Below are 19,781 nucleotides of genomic sequence, written 5' to 3' on the forward strand. Positions count from 1 at the left end.
CATGGTCGCCACCCCGTCTCTGGCGCCATAACACAGCATAACTTCAGAATATAATATATATCTTCGTAACACAGCATATCTCCGTAACACAGCATAACTCCGTAACACAGCATAACTTCATATCAAAGCATAACTTCATAACACAGCATAAGCCCTTTAATGAGGGACTCGGCGAACAATACAATGAAAGTGTGCACGATAACATACCCGGCCCGGGACTCGGTGAAAGATATATTGAGATATGCACGAGCAGAGTAGTGAGAAACTATATGCAATTCAAAACATTTTTAAAGACTGAATAGAATAGTCAACACGAACCATCGTTCGCAATTTCAAATAATAGTCATACCATATACCTTTCGGATGTCCCTGTGGATCATATCAAAATGGAACTTTGAAATCATATGTACATATCAATATATATAAAACAAAACATACGTTTTGGGAATCAATATCAATAGCCATCCTAGTGGCTCTAAGAATAGGAATTTCCTTTGGAATCGTATATATATATATATCGTATATTCATTTCACAACGATCATGCCAAAAAGAAAGAAGGGTTAGCTTCACATACCTTTAGCGCTTATTCGTCACACAATATGTATACGCTGCCCAATAATACTTCAACCTATATTAAGATGCCAATAACTACATTTAAGTTACGGGGAGATTCAAAACGTATTCTAACGTTAGTAACTCCTTTCTAGATGTTTAGGCGACGTTTGCTCTTGTATCCAAACCAAGTACATACAACCAGCCCAACATCAATAATTATGTGTTCAATATCAATCCGGACGGCCCACACAATATTCCAAACAGCCCACATTCACAACATGCAATAACGATTCACATACGTCTACTACATTCTCAAGTTACTTCTAATAGTTTGTAGCCTTAACGTTTGCATGTAACAACTTATAACAGCCCATCCAACATACAATATGATGTATACTCTTAACTTATAATTAGTCTTTCCAACTTAATGAAAACACAAGTCCAAAACAGTCCCTAACCAACAACACATCCAAAACAGTCCCTAACCGACAACATAACAATGTTCGGAATTCTTGCAAACGTTTACAAACATACTAAGCCAACCACATACGGTTTTTGCACATCATTTCATGTCTTCTTTTCATATAATTTCAGTAAGTTATGACCAGCTATCCACATGACAAGTACAACATCAATTCATACGCAACTACGCTATATCGTCATTTCTATAATCCTTACAACAATTCTCAAACGACTTTAGTTTCAACTCCAATCATTAAACACCTTCATTTCCATCATAAATTTCATGATAATAACAATCAAAATATCAAGTAAAAACAGTTCACTAAATTCCTCACAAAACAGTCCACACACGGTTTCAACATGCTTCAACATCACTTCACATAAAATCATAGATTCACTTTATTTTCATACTAACACAACTTCACCTTTAACCTTCCAATTCTTTTCATTCTTTTTACCATGAGATATATGATAGTAACATCCATATTTATTAAAGAAAATTAGTTCATTAATTCCACCAAAACAGTCCCCTCGGTCACAACAACATTCCAACACCAACATTCATGATTTTATGCATGTGATTCATGTTCTTCAAGTTACAACCATACTTCAACATCAACACATATAACCTCATGGTTACTATCATGTTCCAACATCATCACACCTTATTTCATACATACAACTTATATCTACTCATCTACATCACCCTTAATGCATGGAAAAGAAAGTTAGATCTTACCTTGACAACTTGACTTCTCTACTTGGCTAGAGTTGGTGACTTGAGATGAAAATGGTTCTGGTTTCTCCAAAGAATATCTTCACGTATTAGGGACCTTCTAAAGGGTTGAAACACCTTGGAAAATAATTTTTGGATCAAGACTCAAAGAGCTCAAAAATCAGCCCCTTGGCCGAATGCTCTCTCTCTCTAGACTTAGGTTTTCTTTCTTTGTGTTGTGTAGTTGAAATGAATTGTGATGGCTGATTTCTTGGTCATTATTTGGTTCAACTTTGATGCCTACAAGTTTGCACATTCTCCACTTATGGCATGAGTCACTCCTTTAACTTTACACCTAAAATTTTCTTTCTTTTCCCCTCTACTTTTGGCTATATGGCCGAATTTGTCTCCCTTTGTTTCCTTTCTTCTTCTTTCTTTTCAATTGTTTACAAGACAATATCATGTGTGGTGAATGATTCACACACCACCCTTTGTCCATTGTAATCATTCCAAGATGAATGATCAATATTTAATGTGAAATGATTCCTCCACCATGTTGTGTCTTCATAAAATAATGCATGCTTTTCTAAAGTAATGGATGCTTCAATATTCAATTGCATGCTTCAACTTTTTCTCCTCAATTTTTCAGTCCTATGGCCGAACCTGTCATGTTCATGAAGTGTATTTTAGTTGTCCACAATATAATGAAAATGTAGTGGATGAATCAACATTAAATGCATATGTGTATGTCTTCCATAATAGCCTTGTTTTAGATGACTTTGAGTCATCTTTTGTGTATTGCACGTTGGTGTTTCTTCTTGATTCATTGTTGTCACAATTGTTTTACTTAACACCACAATTAAGAAATTCCTAATCTCCAATAACATTTTTATACCAAGTAAAATTTATAACCGATTAGTTCTAGTTTAGAAATAAAAATCCGAGCTTTCTATCTCACGTCGATTCCTTCGCGAATAACTCGACGTATAAAATACGGGGTCTAACAATTAGCCCGCATCCGGGGTAAACATCTCAAGCCGCCCACTAGTGGTGTCTTCCCGGCCATATAGGCACGGTGTAATCATCACCATAGCTGCCCACTACGCCCATCGTAGTGGTGACTGCCCGGCCAAATAGGCGCGGTGTAATCTTACATATACATAATATGAAGCATGCATTAGAGTTTAAGTAAAAGCTATAACTCTATCGGAGTGACGTAAGGTCGAGAACCTCCGATTGCATTATGGAATAATCATCATCACTATGCCTCACCTTGGAAGAACTAATACCATGAGGTGAGACAACAACAAGAAGTAACATCAATGAAATCATAAAGATAGGATCATCAAACTCATGAAAGCATCATTATCATCATCATTATCATAGAACATATCTCATCTCTATCTCATAAGAAGCTTTTAAGAATCTTTAACTTTTATCTTTTGGGATGTGAGAAGGTCATGGAAATATAGAGAAGAAATCATAACATAGGAGTCATGCCTTTGAAAGAAGGGGACAAGCCTTACATACCTTTATGTCTCCTTAACGACTAAGCGTTCTCCTTTCAAGCTCACAACTCTACATTTAAGAGAATTCGTACTACATTAGATCATTAGAAACATGCTTAAGGCTAAGCTAAGGCGACTAAGAGCTAACGAAAATTGGGTAGCCTTTCCTTTGTTTCGACAACTTTCTCCATATAATATAACAACTCCCAGACATCAATAGCGACACTCATAATATCATAAGCAATAGATTTCTCAAGTTAAATATTGTTCACTTCACAAATTCCCCTTCAAACCATTCATAATTATGAGTGCAATACAACATCATATTCGTTCTTCACATAAGACTTCCCTAACGTCATTAGCATCATTCATAACTATATTATACTCATCTCATACTAAAAATCATGACTCAAATTAATTTACTACTCAAAATACCATTATTTCCATATTTGAGCTCATGTTCTACATTCTTCTCCAATCCAAGTCTTTCAACCACTCAATACCTTTAATAACATGATATAAGTGTAAAACTCACCTTTGATTATGTAGGAATGATCTTTGGATGAAGCCACTCCACTTGAGAAAACCCCAACTTCAATTCCAAAGGGAACCTTGGCTTCCACAAACCCTAATGATCTTCTCTACACTTGATTCTCTTGGTTCTTGATGATAAATCTTTGATCTCTCTTAAACTTATGTTAATAAGGTGTATGGAATATATTCTAGAGGTCTCATGAAGTGTGGAGAAGGCGAGAAATGAAAAATAAGAACTTGGGTCTCATATATATAAATTATAAAATCTGACCCAACATGATTTATACGGACACTTATGCGGTCTGTATAATCTTATCGGTCCGTATAAGTGACCGTAGAATTTCACCAACAGCCAACCCATACTGTAGCTGTTATACGGACACTTATACTGTCCGTATAATTTTATACGGTCCGTATAAGTGACCGTATAATCTCACCAAGACTAACCCCTCACTGTGATCGTTATACGACCGTATAAAGTTACACGGGCCATATAAGTGGTCGTACAACTCACATTTTCCCAAAATTTTTCTCGTGGATTCATTTGATCTCTAATCCTTATAGAACCTTCTCAGCACTTGTTTATACTTCATTAGCCATCTTAGGAGCCTTATAACTTCCCCTCAAGATATTACTAATTAATCCTTAACTCGATAACCTGTGAGACCTTTCCCAAAAACAACTTATACTTCACTTTCTTCTCTTGCCTCAAATGTCTTTGGAATCTTAATTAGAATCATTAAGTATCCCTACTTACTTGTAGGGACATCGCGTACACCTTAACTTGCATTGGTCTATTCACCACACAATAACCCAAAATTCCGGGGTGTAACAATTAATGCTTCCCAAACCATCAGACTCATTAGAAGCATTTTACAAAGTATGCTCTGGGAATCTTCTATGTTCCCCACCCTTTCCGTAATTATCAAGATGTGTGTTGGAAATTTGGGAGAGCAAGACAACAAAAATAACACTCAAAGCTCACTAGAAGAGAAATGGATTAAAGGTGATTTTCTATTCAACTTGACTTAATCCAAATGGCTAGATTACATGACTATTTATAGGTGAATTCATCCATGTATCTAGCCTAGCATACATGTATCACTATTAATAATTTCAGACTTCACATCCTCCAAGTGAATGAATAAGAACTCACTAGACTAATCTAGAATTTAATTCCACCAATTCATATATATCCTAATACATTAATCTACTAGTTTATGAAGTACATTAAATATAACGTGAACAAATTAAATAATGTGAACAAGTTTATTTTTTCAACATCCCCCCTTAAACTTGATTCACTACTCCAAGAGCCATCTGCAGCTTCGGAAAAATATCAATCTTCAACAGCTTGGTGAAAATGTCCGCAACTTGGTCTTGAGATTTCACAAACTCAAGCTCTACTTCCTTCTTCGATATGCAATCTCTAATGAAATGATACTTAGTATCAATATGTTTGATCCTTTCATGAAACACCGGGTTCTTGGCCAACGCAATGGCCGATTTGTTATCAACACAAATCTTAGTTGCATCTTCTCGTGGTTGGTGAAGTTCTTCCAACAAGCTCTCTAGCCAAATTGCATGACAAACACAAGAAGAAGCCGCTACATACTCCGCTTTACATGTTGACAAAGTCACAATTGGTTGCTTCTTGGAATTCCATGTAAATGCAGAATTTCCAAAAAGGAAAACAAACGCGGTATTACTTTCTGGTCATCAACATCACCAGCCCAATCACTATTATAATAGCCAACAAGCTTGAAGTCTTTGGAAGATGAAAAAAAAAATCCATAATCAAGTGTACCTTTGATGTACCGGGGTATTCTTTTGGCTGCTTTTAAATGAGAAGCTGTCGGAGTTTTCATAAAGCGACTGACAAGTCCAACACCAAAAAGAATATCGGGTCTCGTACAAGTTAAATACCTTAAGCTTCCACCAAGACTCTTGAAATATGTGGGATTGATATTTTCTCCATCTTCATGCTTGGAAAATTTAATTCCATAGTCCACGAGGGTGCTAACAGGCTTGCAATTCTCCATCTCAAATTTCTTGAGAATCTCATTTGCATATTCTCCTTAGGAAATAAAGATGCGATCATTATTCTGCTCCACTTTAATGCCAAGATAGTATGACATTAGGCCAATTTCCGTCATCTAAAATTCTCTTGTCATTGATTTCTTGAATTCTTCAAACATCTTTGGATTATTTCCTGTCAAGATCAAATCATCCACATACAAACAAACAAGTAATGTGTCACCATCTTCATTAATTTTTACATAAAGTGCATGGTCATGTGGACACTTTGAAATACCATTTTCTTGGAAGTATTTGTCAATTCTACTATTCCAAGCCCGTGGAGCTTGTTTCAAGCCATAAAGAGCCTTCTTAAATTTTAACACTGTATCTTCATATCCTTCGACCTTATAGCCCAAAGGTTGATCAATGCATACTTCTTCCTCCAAAATCCAATTCAAGAAAGCCGACTTCACATCCATTTGATGGAATTTCCATTGGTTCTGAGCTGCTAAAGAAATAATCAAGCAGATGGTCTCCAAACGAGCAACTGGGGAAACAACTCATCATAATCAATACCATCCTTTTGCTTGTAACTCTTTGGTACAAATCTTTCTTTGTACCTCTCTACTTTTCCTTTGGAATTTTTCTTTAGTTTGTAAATCCATTTGACTCCAATGGTGCCTTTCCTTTTGGAAGTTTTGCCAACTCCCAAGTGTCATTCTTCTTGATTGCCCTGATTTTTTCATCCATCGCATCTCTCCATTTTGGATTACGGGCAGCATCTTCATAACTTACAGGATCGCTTTCCACCAATAAACAAAAGTGAGTTAAATCACTTAAATTTTCTGTTACCTCTTCCGTTGCGTCATACAAGTCTCGAAGACTTCTAGACTTTTGAGGTGCACTACTTGAACTTGATTCCCCAACTTCTTGAACTTGCGGTGGAGGTGTTGTAGGTGGTGTAGTAGGCTGCTCCATAACCTCTTCATCATGTTCATCATCAAGGAATGGACTAAAAGAGTAATCTTGCTCTTTAGATTTCCATTCCCAAGCACTATCTTTATCATCTTCAACATCTCTGCTTATGGTAACCTTATCATTTCTTGGGTTATATAACATATAACCTTTAGATCTTTGCACATAACCAACGAAAACATATCTCTCACTTTTTTCACCAAGCTTAGATCTCTTCTCATCCAGCAGATGTGCATAAGCAATGCTTCCAAACACTTGCTAGCGAGCAACTTTTGGTTTGAAACCACTCCAAGTCTCTTGTGGTGTTTTGCCACGAACACTTTTGGTGTGACGCCGATTTGATAAATACACCGCACAAGCAACTGCTTCAACCCAAAACTCCTTTGGCATATTTTTTCTCTTTAACATTTTGGCATATTTTTGCTCTTCAACATACTTCTTGCCATGTTGAGAATAGTCCGATTCTTCCTCTCCACCATGCTATTTTGTTGAGGCGATCTTGGAAGGGTAAAAAAATGACGAATTCCAGTTTTTCCACAAAAAGTCTTGAGTTCATTTGAAGTGAAATCTCCTCCATTATCGGACCGAAGTGACTGTATTTGGTAACCACTTTGTTTCCCCACCATGCTCTTAAAATTATTGAAGTTTTCAAAAACCTCAGATTTTTCCTTCAAAAAATACACCCAAGTTTTTCAAGAATAATCATCAATAAAGAGAAGGAAATAATTACTTTTACCAAGTGAGGCTAGTTTGATAGGTCCGCACACGTCCATATGAATCAACTCTAAAGGACACCTTGCTCTTGTCAATGACTCTTTGGGAAAGCTTTTTCTTGACTGCTTTCCAAAAAGACATCCTTCGCAAAGCTGATTAGGATGGTTAATGGTTGGAAACCCTTTCACCATATTTTTCTTTTTCATCGACCTTAGAATATTAAAATTCACATGGCCAAATCTCATATGCCAAAGCCAAGATGATTCTTTGACACATGAAAATAAGCACCTTGGTACTTCACTTTGAAGATTCAAAACAAACATTTTATTTTTACCCATAGGAACTTTGGCTAACAATCTCCCATTTTCATCTTTCGTAGTCAACTTCTTATCTTTCAAATGAATGTAATAATTTTTCTCCAAAAGCTATCCCAAACTCAGAATATTACTTTTTATTTCCGGTATATACATGACATTAGAGATAAATTGATGACTTCCATCTTTCAAACGAATTAAATCCTACCTTTTCCTTTGATTTGAACTTTTGAAGAGTCTCGAAGAGTGATCTTGCCACCATTAAATTCCTCAAACTCCGCAAATAAATGCTTCGTCCCGCAAATATGGCTGCTTGCAAAGAATCAAGGTACCATTTATTTCTTTCTACACTTTCTTCTTCTTTACATGCAATGAGTAAAGTGTTATCTTCATCTTCATTTTTGCTCTCCACAAACTTATTTATCTCCTCCAAATTATTTTTACATTCCCAGGGAAAATGACCATATTTATGACAAGTATAACATTCAATATTTGATTTGTCATACCTTCCTTGATTTGACCTCCATCCTCTACCTCTTCCGTGTCCTCTTCCTTGGTTTGAGTCTTGACTTCTATTTTCTTTGGTCGGAGGTTGACTACCACCTCTTCCTCCTCTACCACAACCTCTTCCACGCCCATGACCCCTTTGTTGTGAGCCATAATTGTCATCTTTCTCCTTCGAAGAAAGCTTTGCTTGCAAAGCTTGTTCAACCGACTCTTGTTTCGGTTTCTTCAACTTTTCTGCATGTGCTTGCAACGAACCCATGAGTTTTTCTATGGTCATGGTGTCCAAGTCCTTGGACTCTTCAATGGCAACAACAATATAATTAAATTTTGAATCTAGGGATCAGATTATTTTTGCAACGAACCTATCATCATTCAACTTTTCACCATATCTCTTCATTTGATTGACAAACACCAAGACTCTTGAAATATAATCTGGAACTGATTCGGATTCCTTCATTTGCAACAATTCAAATTTTCCTCTTAAGGTTTGGAGACGAACCTTTTTCACCTTGTCCAAACCTGTAAAGGAAGTTTGAAGAATATCCCATTCTTACTTGGAGATGGTTGCATTTGCAACCTTCTCGAATATCTTTTCATCCAAACTTTGATGGTTCAGTGTGAGTGCCTTTTGGTCTTTCTTATTCGTGGCAGCAGCATCATCTTCTTCATCAATGCTGCTCTTCACAATTTCCCAAACATCATAGGCTCCAAGCAAAGCCTTCATTCGGATGCACCAACTTCCATAATTTACTTTAGTGAGCATTTGAACTTGGAATGGAGTTTCATTGGTGTTATTCATTTTCTCTCTTCGTTTTGTTATCTTTCAAACACACCGACTCTAGCACCAAATGTTGGAAATTTGGGAGAGCAAGACAACAAATATAACACTGAAAACTCACTAGAAGAGAAATGGAGGAAAGATGATTTTCTATTCAACTTGACTTAATCCAAATGGCTAGATTACATGACTATTTATAGGTGAATTCATCTATGTATCTAGCCTAGCATGCATGTATCACTATTAATAATTTCACACTTCACATCCTCCAAGTACATGAATAAGAACTCACTAGACTAATCTAGAATTTAATTCTACCAATTCATGTATCTTCTAATATATTAATCTACTAATTCATGAATTAAATTAAATATAATGTGGAAAAATTAAATAATGTGAACAATTTTATTTTTTCAACAATGTGCACTCTCAACAATTTTATCGTTAAAACAAGTCTCTAGTTCAATGTAGTAAATATATCTCTCCACCTTAAGCACTTTCAACCTTCTACACGTATTAAATAGATTAGAAACGGTGAAGGGAGTAGGCTCAGCAATTTCCTTATTCAACAAATTCCAAGCACTGACATAATTTCCAGGATTCACTTTGACATCTTTTTCTTCTCAGTTACTGGCAGAAATCCAGCATATAATTTGTTTCATTTGGCATGCTATAAAGGAATTGATAGAAACTAAGCGTCCACCAAAATAGATAAGGGACCAGCTACCTTATCTGTTCCCTTAAGCAAAAATAGAAAGTAAACAAGACGCAACGTTTACGTGGAAAACTCCTTGCTCAAGGGATTAAAAACCACGACCTACACTGGTAGGATTTCCAACTTTACTAACTAAGCAACATTTTTCATATTACAAGCCTTTTGCAACCAAGGAATTAGCCCACTAATCCCTTCCCTTACAATAACTCTATTGCAAGCACTCACTTGACTAACTCTAGCCAAGAACCAAATTAATTCAACTACCTTTAGCTGAACTTTAACCCACCATATCTAACTATAGTTAGGCGTCTACACAAAAGGATTAATAAACCAAACACCTACAAAAGCCCTTCTTAAAAGAAGTGTAGGTTTACAATATTTAAACCAAAAGACAAAGACTAAAACAACGTAGGACTTAAAACATCTTCAGTCTTGGGATCTGGTCCTTGGAGTTATTTATTCTTGATCTTAATAGCTCAAAGAAAATAGTGACGGCTGCTCCTTTCAATAATAAGAATAATATATTTCAAGTTCTAGGTCAAACAAATGTCAACATGTTGTTTATATAGGAGATCAATGAGAGCATGTGAGGATCATGTGAGTGACATGTGATATAGATAGCGATGTTGCAATGATAAGTCTATCCCGCTGTGGCTTCTGCAAGTCGGAACAGTGCCACAGATTTACAGCTGTCATGTTCGTACAGTGCCCAAGGGACCTGATCAAGGACCTAGTCCCTGATGCATATGTCGATCATCAAAACTCATAACTCATCAATTTCTCCTTTTTTGATGATGACATACTCATAAGTGATGTTCCCTCGGAGAACCAGGTTCCCCCTGTAGATTTGACCCCCAACAACATGTAGCATATAATATTCTTATTTTCATTCAGAGAGCCAAGGTTCCTTTTGCGAATACGAACACATCTTCCCCCTTTTGGAATCATTTAAAAGAGATAAAGATTGACACACACAATAAGAAGTTTAGAAAAATTAACTCAAGCCACTTGGGCAACTCAGCATGAGTCCAACAGAAACAGCAAAGCAACATAAAGAAAAACATATGCAAAAATTAGAGAATGTGCCAAGCAGAATGATATTTTAGTATAAAAACATAGTAATCAATTCAACACAAACATACAAATTAATTGTCAAAATGACAATATAAAAGAAAAAGTTCAGGAGTTTGGCGGAATAAAAGATCAGGGTTGGGCAGGGTTGGAAGAGTTGACAGGGTTGAAAGCTTTGAACATCATATCTAGTCTAGCGTCTGCGGCTTTGTGATTAGCCAAGATTTGCTCCTGGAGCTCGATAATTTTCTTCATAAGACTAGAATTAACCTCTCGCAACTCTGAAGCTTCTTTCGCTGTATCGCCACTGGGACCAGGTCCCTCCAACTTCAGTATGGTGATTTCTGCCTTTAGCAGGGTGTTCTCAACCTGCAACCTCTCAACATCAACCAAGATTTTCTCATTTGCTTCAATCTGACTGGATATAGTGGATGTAGTCCCTACTCCTCCCTTATTTGGGACACATTCACACTCCTCCATGGTGGACTAGAATTAACCTCTCACAACTTTGCAGCTTCTGTCACTGTATCACCACTGTTACCAGGTCCCTCCAACTTCAGTCTGGTGATTTCTGCCTTCAGCAAGGTGTTCTTAACCTGGAACCTCTCAACATCAACCAAGATTTTCTCATTTGCTTCAATCAGACCAGATATAGTGGATGTGGTCACTGCTCCTCTTGTTTGGGACACATTCACACTCCTCCAGGGTGGACATAGAGAACATTTGCTTCTTGGTCCCTTTGGAGGCTTTACTCAGAGACTTCGAAATGCTCAAACACTTTGGTAAGGAGAAACCCAAAGGGCAGACCATGCTTACAATCCTTGATATCCACCACCTTTATCATATGCTGCAACATTATTCTAGGCAGACTGATTGAATGGCCACCATCCAAAATTTCCATAAGGACCAGGTCCGTCTTGGAAGCAATACACCTTTTCTCAGTCCGAGGAAGCATGACCTTGTTCACAAACTCAAAGAGCAACTGATACTGAGACTTCTTTTGTTTCTTACATATGGTCTCAGTGGTCACATGCTCTCCCCTTTTAACTATGTGAAGCTTGAAATCTGTAGTAGCCTTGTCTCCTTCCTCTAGTCTACTTACTCCATCAATTGAAATATCAATAATTTTCCCCAGCTGCTCTTCGGTGAGGGTGAACTCCATTGCATCAACATGGCAAACCCGTGAGTAGCCATCAGTGTACTGAAGATTTACAAAGAAATCAGCTACTTCTTTCTCGTAAGCCACTGCAGGACCTTCCATTAGGTGCTCCCAGTGTTGAGATTTGAGCACTTCCATTAATTTCTCTCAATCTTTGTGTCCAACAATCTCTAGATCAATTACTCTTCCCAATAAAACTTTCTGCCCTTGTAAATTGTGTTGTCTTTCCTTCTCCAGTGCTAGCTTTCTTTTCTTTGAGCAACCAGGCCCTTCGATACTGACTCTTCTTCTTCTGGAAGAATTTTCCTCCTCACTAACACCGCTTTTTCTTTTCTTAGGGGATTTTGAAGACTTCTTCCCCTCTGCCACGACTTCTTCCTTTTCACTTTCATCAGCTGCTTCAGCCATAGTTTTCTTCTCAACAGCCACTAACGTTCTTTTACTTTTGGAGTTTTTCCTGACCAAGGTGGCTTCCTCCTCCTCCTCTTCTTCTCCATCAGACACCGCAATCTCTTCATCCCTCAACTTACTCATATTAGCCAAATGTACTTTTCTCCTCCTCTAACCAGTTGTCTTGGCTTTGTTAACCAGTAAGGCAGAGTCTAAGCTTGCCTGAGACTTCTGCCTTGTAGTAGGAGGTCTCTTTCTTTGTTTAGAAGCAGGCTTCCTATCTGTGAGATGTTTTCTCCTGCTTTACCACTTTCTCATCTGCTTAGCACTCCCAGACCTCTGTTTATATACAGTTCTCAAAACATCAGAGTTTATTTCATTTTTTTATGCAAATTTATCAGGAGACGTGGCCCCCTGATGTTTTATTAATAATGATCAAGTTCAACAGCAAAAGCAGAAAAACAAAAAATAATTGTTGCTCCCCATCTTTAAGTATGCATACTCAGAGATAGTTTTACAATTTGTAATAAGAAAATAGCAAATGAAATGCTCCATCTTCAAGTAGGCTGAATCTTCCTTGTTTTGATCCTCAGTGATGGAATTTGTGCCTTGTCTAAATTTAGTATCTTCCTTCCTAGTACTGGCAGTGATTCAAAGCTAGTGTATTCCAGTTGATTCTCTACTTCAAGTGTTGCATTTGCTAGGAAATCTGCCAGCTGATTTCCTTCTCTAAATTTGTGTAAAACGTGTACCTGCAGCGTTCCATTATTTGCTGAATCTGCTCCACTATCTCCATAATTTGCCAAGGGATCTTCCAAACATCTTGCAGTATGTTTTTCAGTACCAATGAGTCAGTTTCCAATGTAAAATTCTATATGTTATTAGCTAGAAAATATTTCATAGCTTCCTGGATAGCTATTGTTTCTGCCATCATGTTTGAAGCCAAGGCAATCTGCTTGGCCTAAGCATAAACAAGATTTCCTCTGTCATTTCTGCTGCAAAATCCATATGAGTTGATTCCTGGATTACCTTGAGAAGCTCTATCTGTATTACACTTTAACCCATGCTATGGCATTTTCCATATAACCTTGAAGTAATGTAGTTTTGGCTTGTAGTTGCTCAACAGGTCTATAACAGCAGGCCAGTCTGGTGGAATTCTGCAGAACCAAGGATGCTTCATTCTAATCAAGTGATGTACTGCTTGTTGGACCTGGTATACCATTCTACTATATGATGTATGTTTTCCATGTTTGATTGAGTTTCTTCTTTTCCAGATCTCCCACATAATGATAGCTGGCATGGCTTGAAATATCCTTGTAGCTTTGAGGTGCATTGGCTTTCCGCCATAGAATGATGATCTACTGCAAATGAAGACATTCTATATTAAAACCTCCACAAGAAGAAAACTGTTTCCAAAGCTTGAAAGCTATTAGAGAAGTTAGAAAAAGATGGGACATGGTTACCTGCTTATAGTCTTGACAGCACCAGTACCTTGAGACAATATTGATATGCATTCTCTTAAAGTTGTCATTAGTTGCTATGCACCTCTTCCAAACTCTCCATAAAAAGAAACTTATTTTAATAGGCAATCCCTTCAACCAGATATATCTATAAGCTTCAAGACTATCTTGCTTTAGTCTAGTTTCCTCCCATGCACTTTTGACTGTGAATTTTCCATTTGTTTCACCCATCCACCAAGCTTTATCATTATCAGCTTGAATCAGCTTTGGACTAATGGTATCTTATATGTATTCCACAGTTTCTTCAGCAAGAAATTCCTGTAATTTTGGCAAATTCCACTCCCCAACAGATATAAATTCCTTCACCTCTATCTCCTCATCAATGACCTGCTCATTATCAACAAAGTACAAAGCACATTGTTTTGTCCAGTTATCAAACCAGAAGCTAGAAGTACCTCATTTCAATTGCCACCATATCTGATGTTCTACATCATCTCTCACTGCTACCAGTTTCTTCCACACATTCGATGCTCCTTGGCCTGTGCCATAACTGGATGCAACTTCTTGCAATACTTGTTACCCATGAAGGCTCCCCATAAAGTAATGGTAGTTCTAAAGTTCCACCAAAGTTTTGCAAAAAAGGCTTTGGATATATCATGTAGTGATCTAAAGCCAAGACCACCTTCACACTTTGGCAAACACATTTTATCCCAAGCCACCCAGTGTTTGCCTTTAACACCTGCAGTGTTACTCCAAAAGAACTTGGCAAAGATCTTATATAATTGGTCTATAACACCTCTCAGGGGGTTCATTACAGATAACAAATAGACTGGCATTGTCTGTAGAACATGTGCCATTAATATGTACCTTCTACCAAATGATAGTAGCCTGTTTTGCCAAGACATCACTCTATTCATCACCTTCCTTATCAAACTTTCATAATGGACAATTTTCCTTCTACCATAAAATACTGGACATCCCAAATATGTAAAAGGAAAAGAGCCTTTCCTCATACCAGTTTTCCTTTTAATTCTGCTAACCACAACTGCTGGAACTTTCTCATGCACATAGAAAGAGATCTTATCATTGTTAACCAGCTGAACAGATGTCTTCTCATAGTTCCTCAAGATATTCATCATCTTCTTCAATGACACAGGATCAGCTGAGAGAAAAAGTATAATATCATCAGCATATGATAAATAGTTAAGCTGAGGGGTCTATTTTGGCATTCCATATCCTTTAAAAGAAGTATCTTCATGTAGACTATTCAGGTTTCTGGCCAAGACTTCAGCTGCTATGATAAAAAGAGTTGGTGACAAGGTGTCACCCTGCTTCAAGCCTCTAGTAGAGTGAAAAAATCCATGAGATTGGCCATTTACTAGCACTGAATACCAATCTCCATACCATGTCTACAATCACCTCTGAGAAGCCAAATTGCCTCAAAACCTTTGTTAGAAAGATCCATGACACCCTATCATAAGCCTTAGCCATGTCAAGCTTCACTACCACATTGTGCAGTTTGTTTCTCTTGTTTATGTCTCTAATAATATCCTGTGCTAACAACACATACTCCACAATGCTCTTACCTTTTACAAAACTAGTTTGAGTGTTGGAAATAATGCCAAAGTACTGTCACAATCCTCTCATGCAAGACTCTGGAGATGATCTTGTTAGCAAAGGTGCTAAGGTTTATTGGTCTCAAGTCTGTAAATGTATTGACCACTTCTTTTTTAGGAATAAGGACAAGATTGGTGTGATTTATGACTCTAGGCAACTCTTGCCCACAAAAGAATGCTCTAACCATTTTAGTGACATTTTCCCCTATAATATGCCAACAGACCTGGAAAAAATGGCCTGAGAAACCATCAGGACCACTTGTACTGTCACCATTCAGACCATAGACTGCTAGCTTGACATCTTCATTACTAGGGAGAGCAATAAGTGACTCATTTTGTTCTGTAAAGATTAGAGCTGGAATCTTCTTTAACATCTCATAGTCAGTCCTTGTAGCCAGCTGTCTAAGCTGATTTTGATAGAATCTAACTGCTTCCTCCCTTATATCATTATTAGAGGAAATCCAATCCCCTTGACTATTTTGGATCCTCTGCAAAGCCAATTTCTTCCTCCTTCCTTTGACATAGGAGTGAAAGAACTTAGTATTTCTATCACCATCCTTGAACCACCTCATACCATACTTTTGCTTCCAATATTCTTCTTCAAGGTGCAAGTAGCTATGTAACTCATCTTGAGCTTTATGTAAGTATGTTCTATTCAGCATGGAAGGATTTAATTCAGACTGCAGTTCCTTCACCTTGATAGTATCTTCTATGGTTGAGATTTGCTGAAAAATATTGCCATATGTATCCTTACTCCACTTTGCCAAAGCCATTTTCACCTTTTTCATTTTAGCTTGAAATTCAGAAAATGGATTTGCTGTAAAATCCAAGCTCCAGTTGTCTTGAACCAATTCTAAAAATTTTGGATGTTGAGACCAAAAATTTAGGAACTTAAATGGCTTAACAACCACGTCCTTGCTACAACCTGTAAGAGTCCGTGCTACTTGACTTAAGACAAGAATGAATGAGTTAAGAAAGTTCAAGGAAAGTTAATCGAGTTAGTAAGAATATCGTTATATATATATATGGTTGCCTTAAGTATCCCGAGGTGACATGGCAACCTAAAGGATTTGAAATCGTGTTATGAGTATGTATACGAGGTAATGTGAGTTCCCTTATAAAGTATTTGAGATTATTAGTAATGATATAGAAGATGAACAAAAGATATGAATGTACTTTTGCGATTGGAGTTTCGTCGAAGCTTTGTGAGTTCTCTAGTTATGTTTGAGGTTATTGTGATTCTCCGGACCCTTTGAGACACGTGTATGGATTGTTATGGATGTATATAAGTATGTGTGTATATGTATGTATAAGAGGTTACATGAGGATTGGAAGAGGACTAGAAGTTAAATGAATCTAAACGAAATGAATCGAAACAACTTCAGTAAAATCTCGGACCAGATTTTTATCCCATATTGTTGGAGGCATAGCTCCTAGTATATGAGGATTTTTAAGGTGTTTCAAAAGCCTATAATGAATTTCATCGAGTCTAGTTTCCAACGCAGCAAACCGCTTGTCAAAATGATATCGGGATAAGGAGTTATGGACGATGCAAGTTGGGCTGGCGGGGCAGCATGTTGAGACCCGACCCAAGCATTTATATTTCGGCCTATGAGGCCCATTAACCTTAATATATATGGAAATTTCGTTTGAGGGCTGGTCATTTTCATCTAGGAGCTTCCAAGAATATTAGAGGGAGAGGGAGAGAACTTCTAGGCTAAGAAAGCCATTTTGGTCAAAATTCGAGCCCCGAATCCCGAAGCTCATGAAGAGAAGAGCATTGTACGTCGCGTTGCCTTCCATTTGAGATAAAAATCAGCCACAAATAAGAGTGTTGACGTGGTTTCTGCATACTTAAGGTAAGATTAAGGTCCCTTCTTCATTGTTAATAAGTTTATTTAGAGTTTTAACGGATTAGAACGGAGAAAATAGCGTTATAAACTCGTTTGTTGTTTTGTTGAGATTTATGGATCGGGGGCTGTTTTAGTTGGATTAAATGGATGTGATTAGCTGAGTTATGATGTATATTAATGGTTGGTATTATTGTTGATGTTGTTGATGATTCAATTGAATTGGATTTTTGGGACTGTCCAGTTTATAGAGGAAATGCTGCCCGAATTTCATTTAGTTCTATTCGTATACAAATTAGATAGTAAGTGGTGTAAATGGTCTAATCGTGATATTATTGTCGTGATTTTAGACATACGGACTCGAGGAGTAGACGTTGGGTGATTAGGTAGAATGTCAGGTATGTAAAGCTATCCCTTCCTTCTTTTTTGGCATGAATTACATAAAAAGAGTGGACGATGAACGTACATAATTCCAATGAATTCTAGTTCTCAGTGGTACTTGACATGATAGTGTTCTTTGATTCTTCAATGTTGGTTCATTCTAATTATTCTATTGGGTCTCAGATGATGATTTAATTTGTATATGGTTGCTCCTAATATTTTATTCGCGCATAATGTTATTACATCATTTCACCGAGTCCCGGGCTGGGTATGTATTCGTGCACAGTTTCATTGCATTGTTCACCGAGTCCCTCACTAGAGGGCCGGGTACGGTATATATATGATTCTTTCACCGAGTCCCTCACTAGAAGGCTGGGTACGGTACATATATGATTATTTCACCGAGTCCCATAATGGGTCGGGTATGGTGTACTATGTAGATATGCATGACTCTCATCTCATAAGGCATAGGTGCATTGGCATCTTTGATTATCATACTTGTCTCCTGTCATCTTTTACTCAGTCATGATCTTCTTTATTGTACTTCATGCTTTACTTACTCAGTACATTTTTCGTACTGACCCCTCTTTCTTCGGGCGCTGCGTTTCATGCCCGCAGGTACAGAAACTCAGTCTGGTGATCCTCCAGCCTAGGACTTCTGCTCAGCTGCTTGGAGAGCTCCATTGTTCCGGAGCTTAAGTCATTTTGGGTACAAATCCTTTGATATAGGCTTGACTTATCCATATCCAGGGGTACGGCGGGGCCCTGTCCCGTCATATTTCACTGTTATACTCTTAGAGGTCTGTAGACATGTGTGGGTTGTATATGGGCCTTGGTCAGCTATATCGACATAGTCCGTTTTGGATATTCCTGTATATAGTGGAAGCCTTGTCGGCTTGCATATTTTATTATATTTTGGTTAGCTGTGACTCCTTAGGAGACAGGTTCATTCTGATATGTGACGTTATGAGTCTATGGCTTGCTTTTACAAATTTCCTTATTATCCTTAGTTCCAGTCTGATTACCTTTAGCAGGTTCGTATACGAGTGTCCAGCTTGGGCACTGGTCATGGCCCATCGGTTTGGGTCGTGAAACTCCTCTTGTGTATTACACACAACATGGAGAGGGGCATGATCAGATCTATGCCTTATCAAATGTGAGACCTCAGATGATAGGAAAAGATCCATGAACTCTTGATTTCCAAATACTCTGTCAAGTCTTTTGAAAATGCAATCCTCTTCAGTTCTGCCATTCCACCAAGTATATCTACTACCAAAGTACTTCAATTCCATCAGACCACAGTTATTAACAAAGTGAGCAAAATCATCAGTTTCAGCCAAATGCACAGGAAGACCCCCTAGTTTCTCATCAGATTTTAGAATTACATTAAAGTCTCCCCCTACTATCCATGGTCCTTGAATGTTCAGTGTATCTTGGGCAATAGAATCCCACAACTCCAACCTTTTTATAGCAGTACATTTAGCATAGACAATAGTGACAAAATCTTCGTGTTGTAAGTTGACATGAGTCATTTTAAGAGTCACATGCAGCACTGAATCCATAATAACCTGAGCTTACCAATCATCAGTCCCAAAAATCCAAATCTTCTCTGAGATATTAACCATTGAATTATGGATGCCTAACCTTCTTCTATAACTTTCAACTTCATCAAGCCCATGGAAAGGTTCCATAAGTGCTATGAGTGAGTAGTGATGCCTCCTATTAAGCTCAGTTAACCTCTCAAAATAATTTTGAGTGTTGACTGATCTTATATTCCAAAATAGTACTTTATCAATCATTGATTATTGGAGGGTTTAGATTTACTACTCCTTGTTGTTACCTGTAGTTGAACCATGTTGTTCTGCCTAATTTTCTTTCCACCACTCTTTAATGTCTGAATGTGTTTGGGTGATAAATCCTCATCTCTAGCAACTTGATTGATGTTGTGATCCGTAGTTTCATCCTCCTGCAAATCCCTGATATGAAGTAAAAAGCTATCTCCCTCTACAGTATCTGAAATAACAGCTTGAAAACTTGGGATTCCTGGATCCATGATA

General features: G+C 37.5%; 2 protein-coding genes across 2 annotated transcripts; both read right to left on the minus strand.

Annotated features, from left to right (window-relative positions):
- Positions 1-7,957: 7,957 nt before the first annotated feature.
- On the minus strand, positions 7,958-9,103 carry LOC132637498 (uncharacterized). The gene is made up of 3 exons (XM_060354579.1): positions 8,908-9,103; positions 8,689-8,823; positions 7,958-8,601 (listed from the first exon to the last, which is right to left on the minus strand). Exons 1-3 carry the CDS (start codon positions 9,101-9,103, stop codon positions 7,958-7,960), a joined length of 975 nt encoding a protein of 324 aa, XP_060210562.1.
- Positions 9,104-14,159: 5,056 nt separating this feature from the next.
- On the minus strand, positions 14,160-19,523 carry LOC132637499 (uncharacterized). The gene is made up of 6 exons (XM_060354580.1): positions 19,303-19,523; positions 18,836-19,185; positions 15,718-16,418; positions 15,257-15,506; positions 14,385-15,039; positions 14,160-14,322 (listed from the first exon to the last, which is right to left on the minus strand). The coding sequence occupies exons 1-6, from the start codon at positions 19,521-19,523 to the stop codon at positions 14,160-14,162; spliced, it is 2,340 nt and encodes a 779-aa protein (XP_060210563.1).
- Positions 19,524-19,781: the final 258 nt, after the last annotated feature.

The sequence above is a fragment of the Lycium barbarum genome, chromosome 4, assembly GCF_019175385.1.
Source record: "Lycium barbarum isolate Lr01 chromosome 4, ASM1917538v2, whole genome shotgun sequence".
NCBI classification, from domain to species: domain Eukaryota; kingdom Viridiplantae; phylum Streptophyta; class Magnoliopsida; order Solanales; family Solanaceae; genus Lycium; species Lycium barbarum.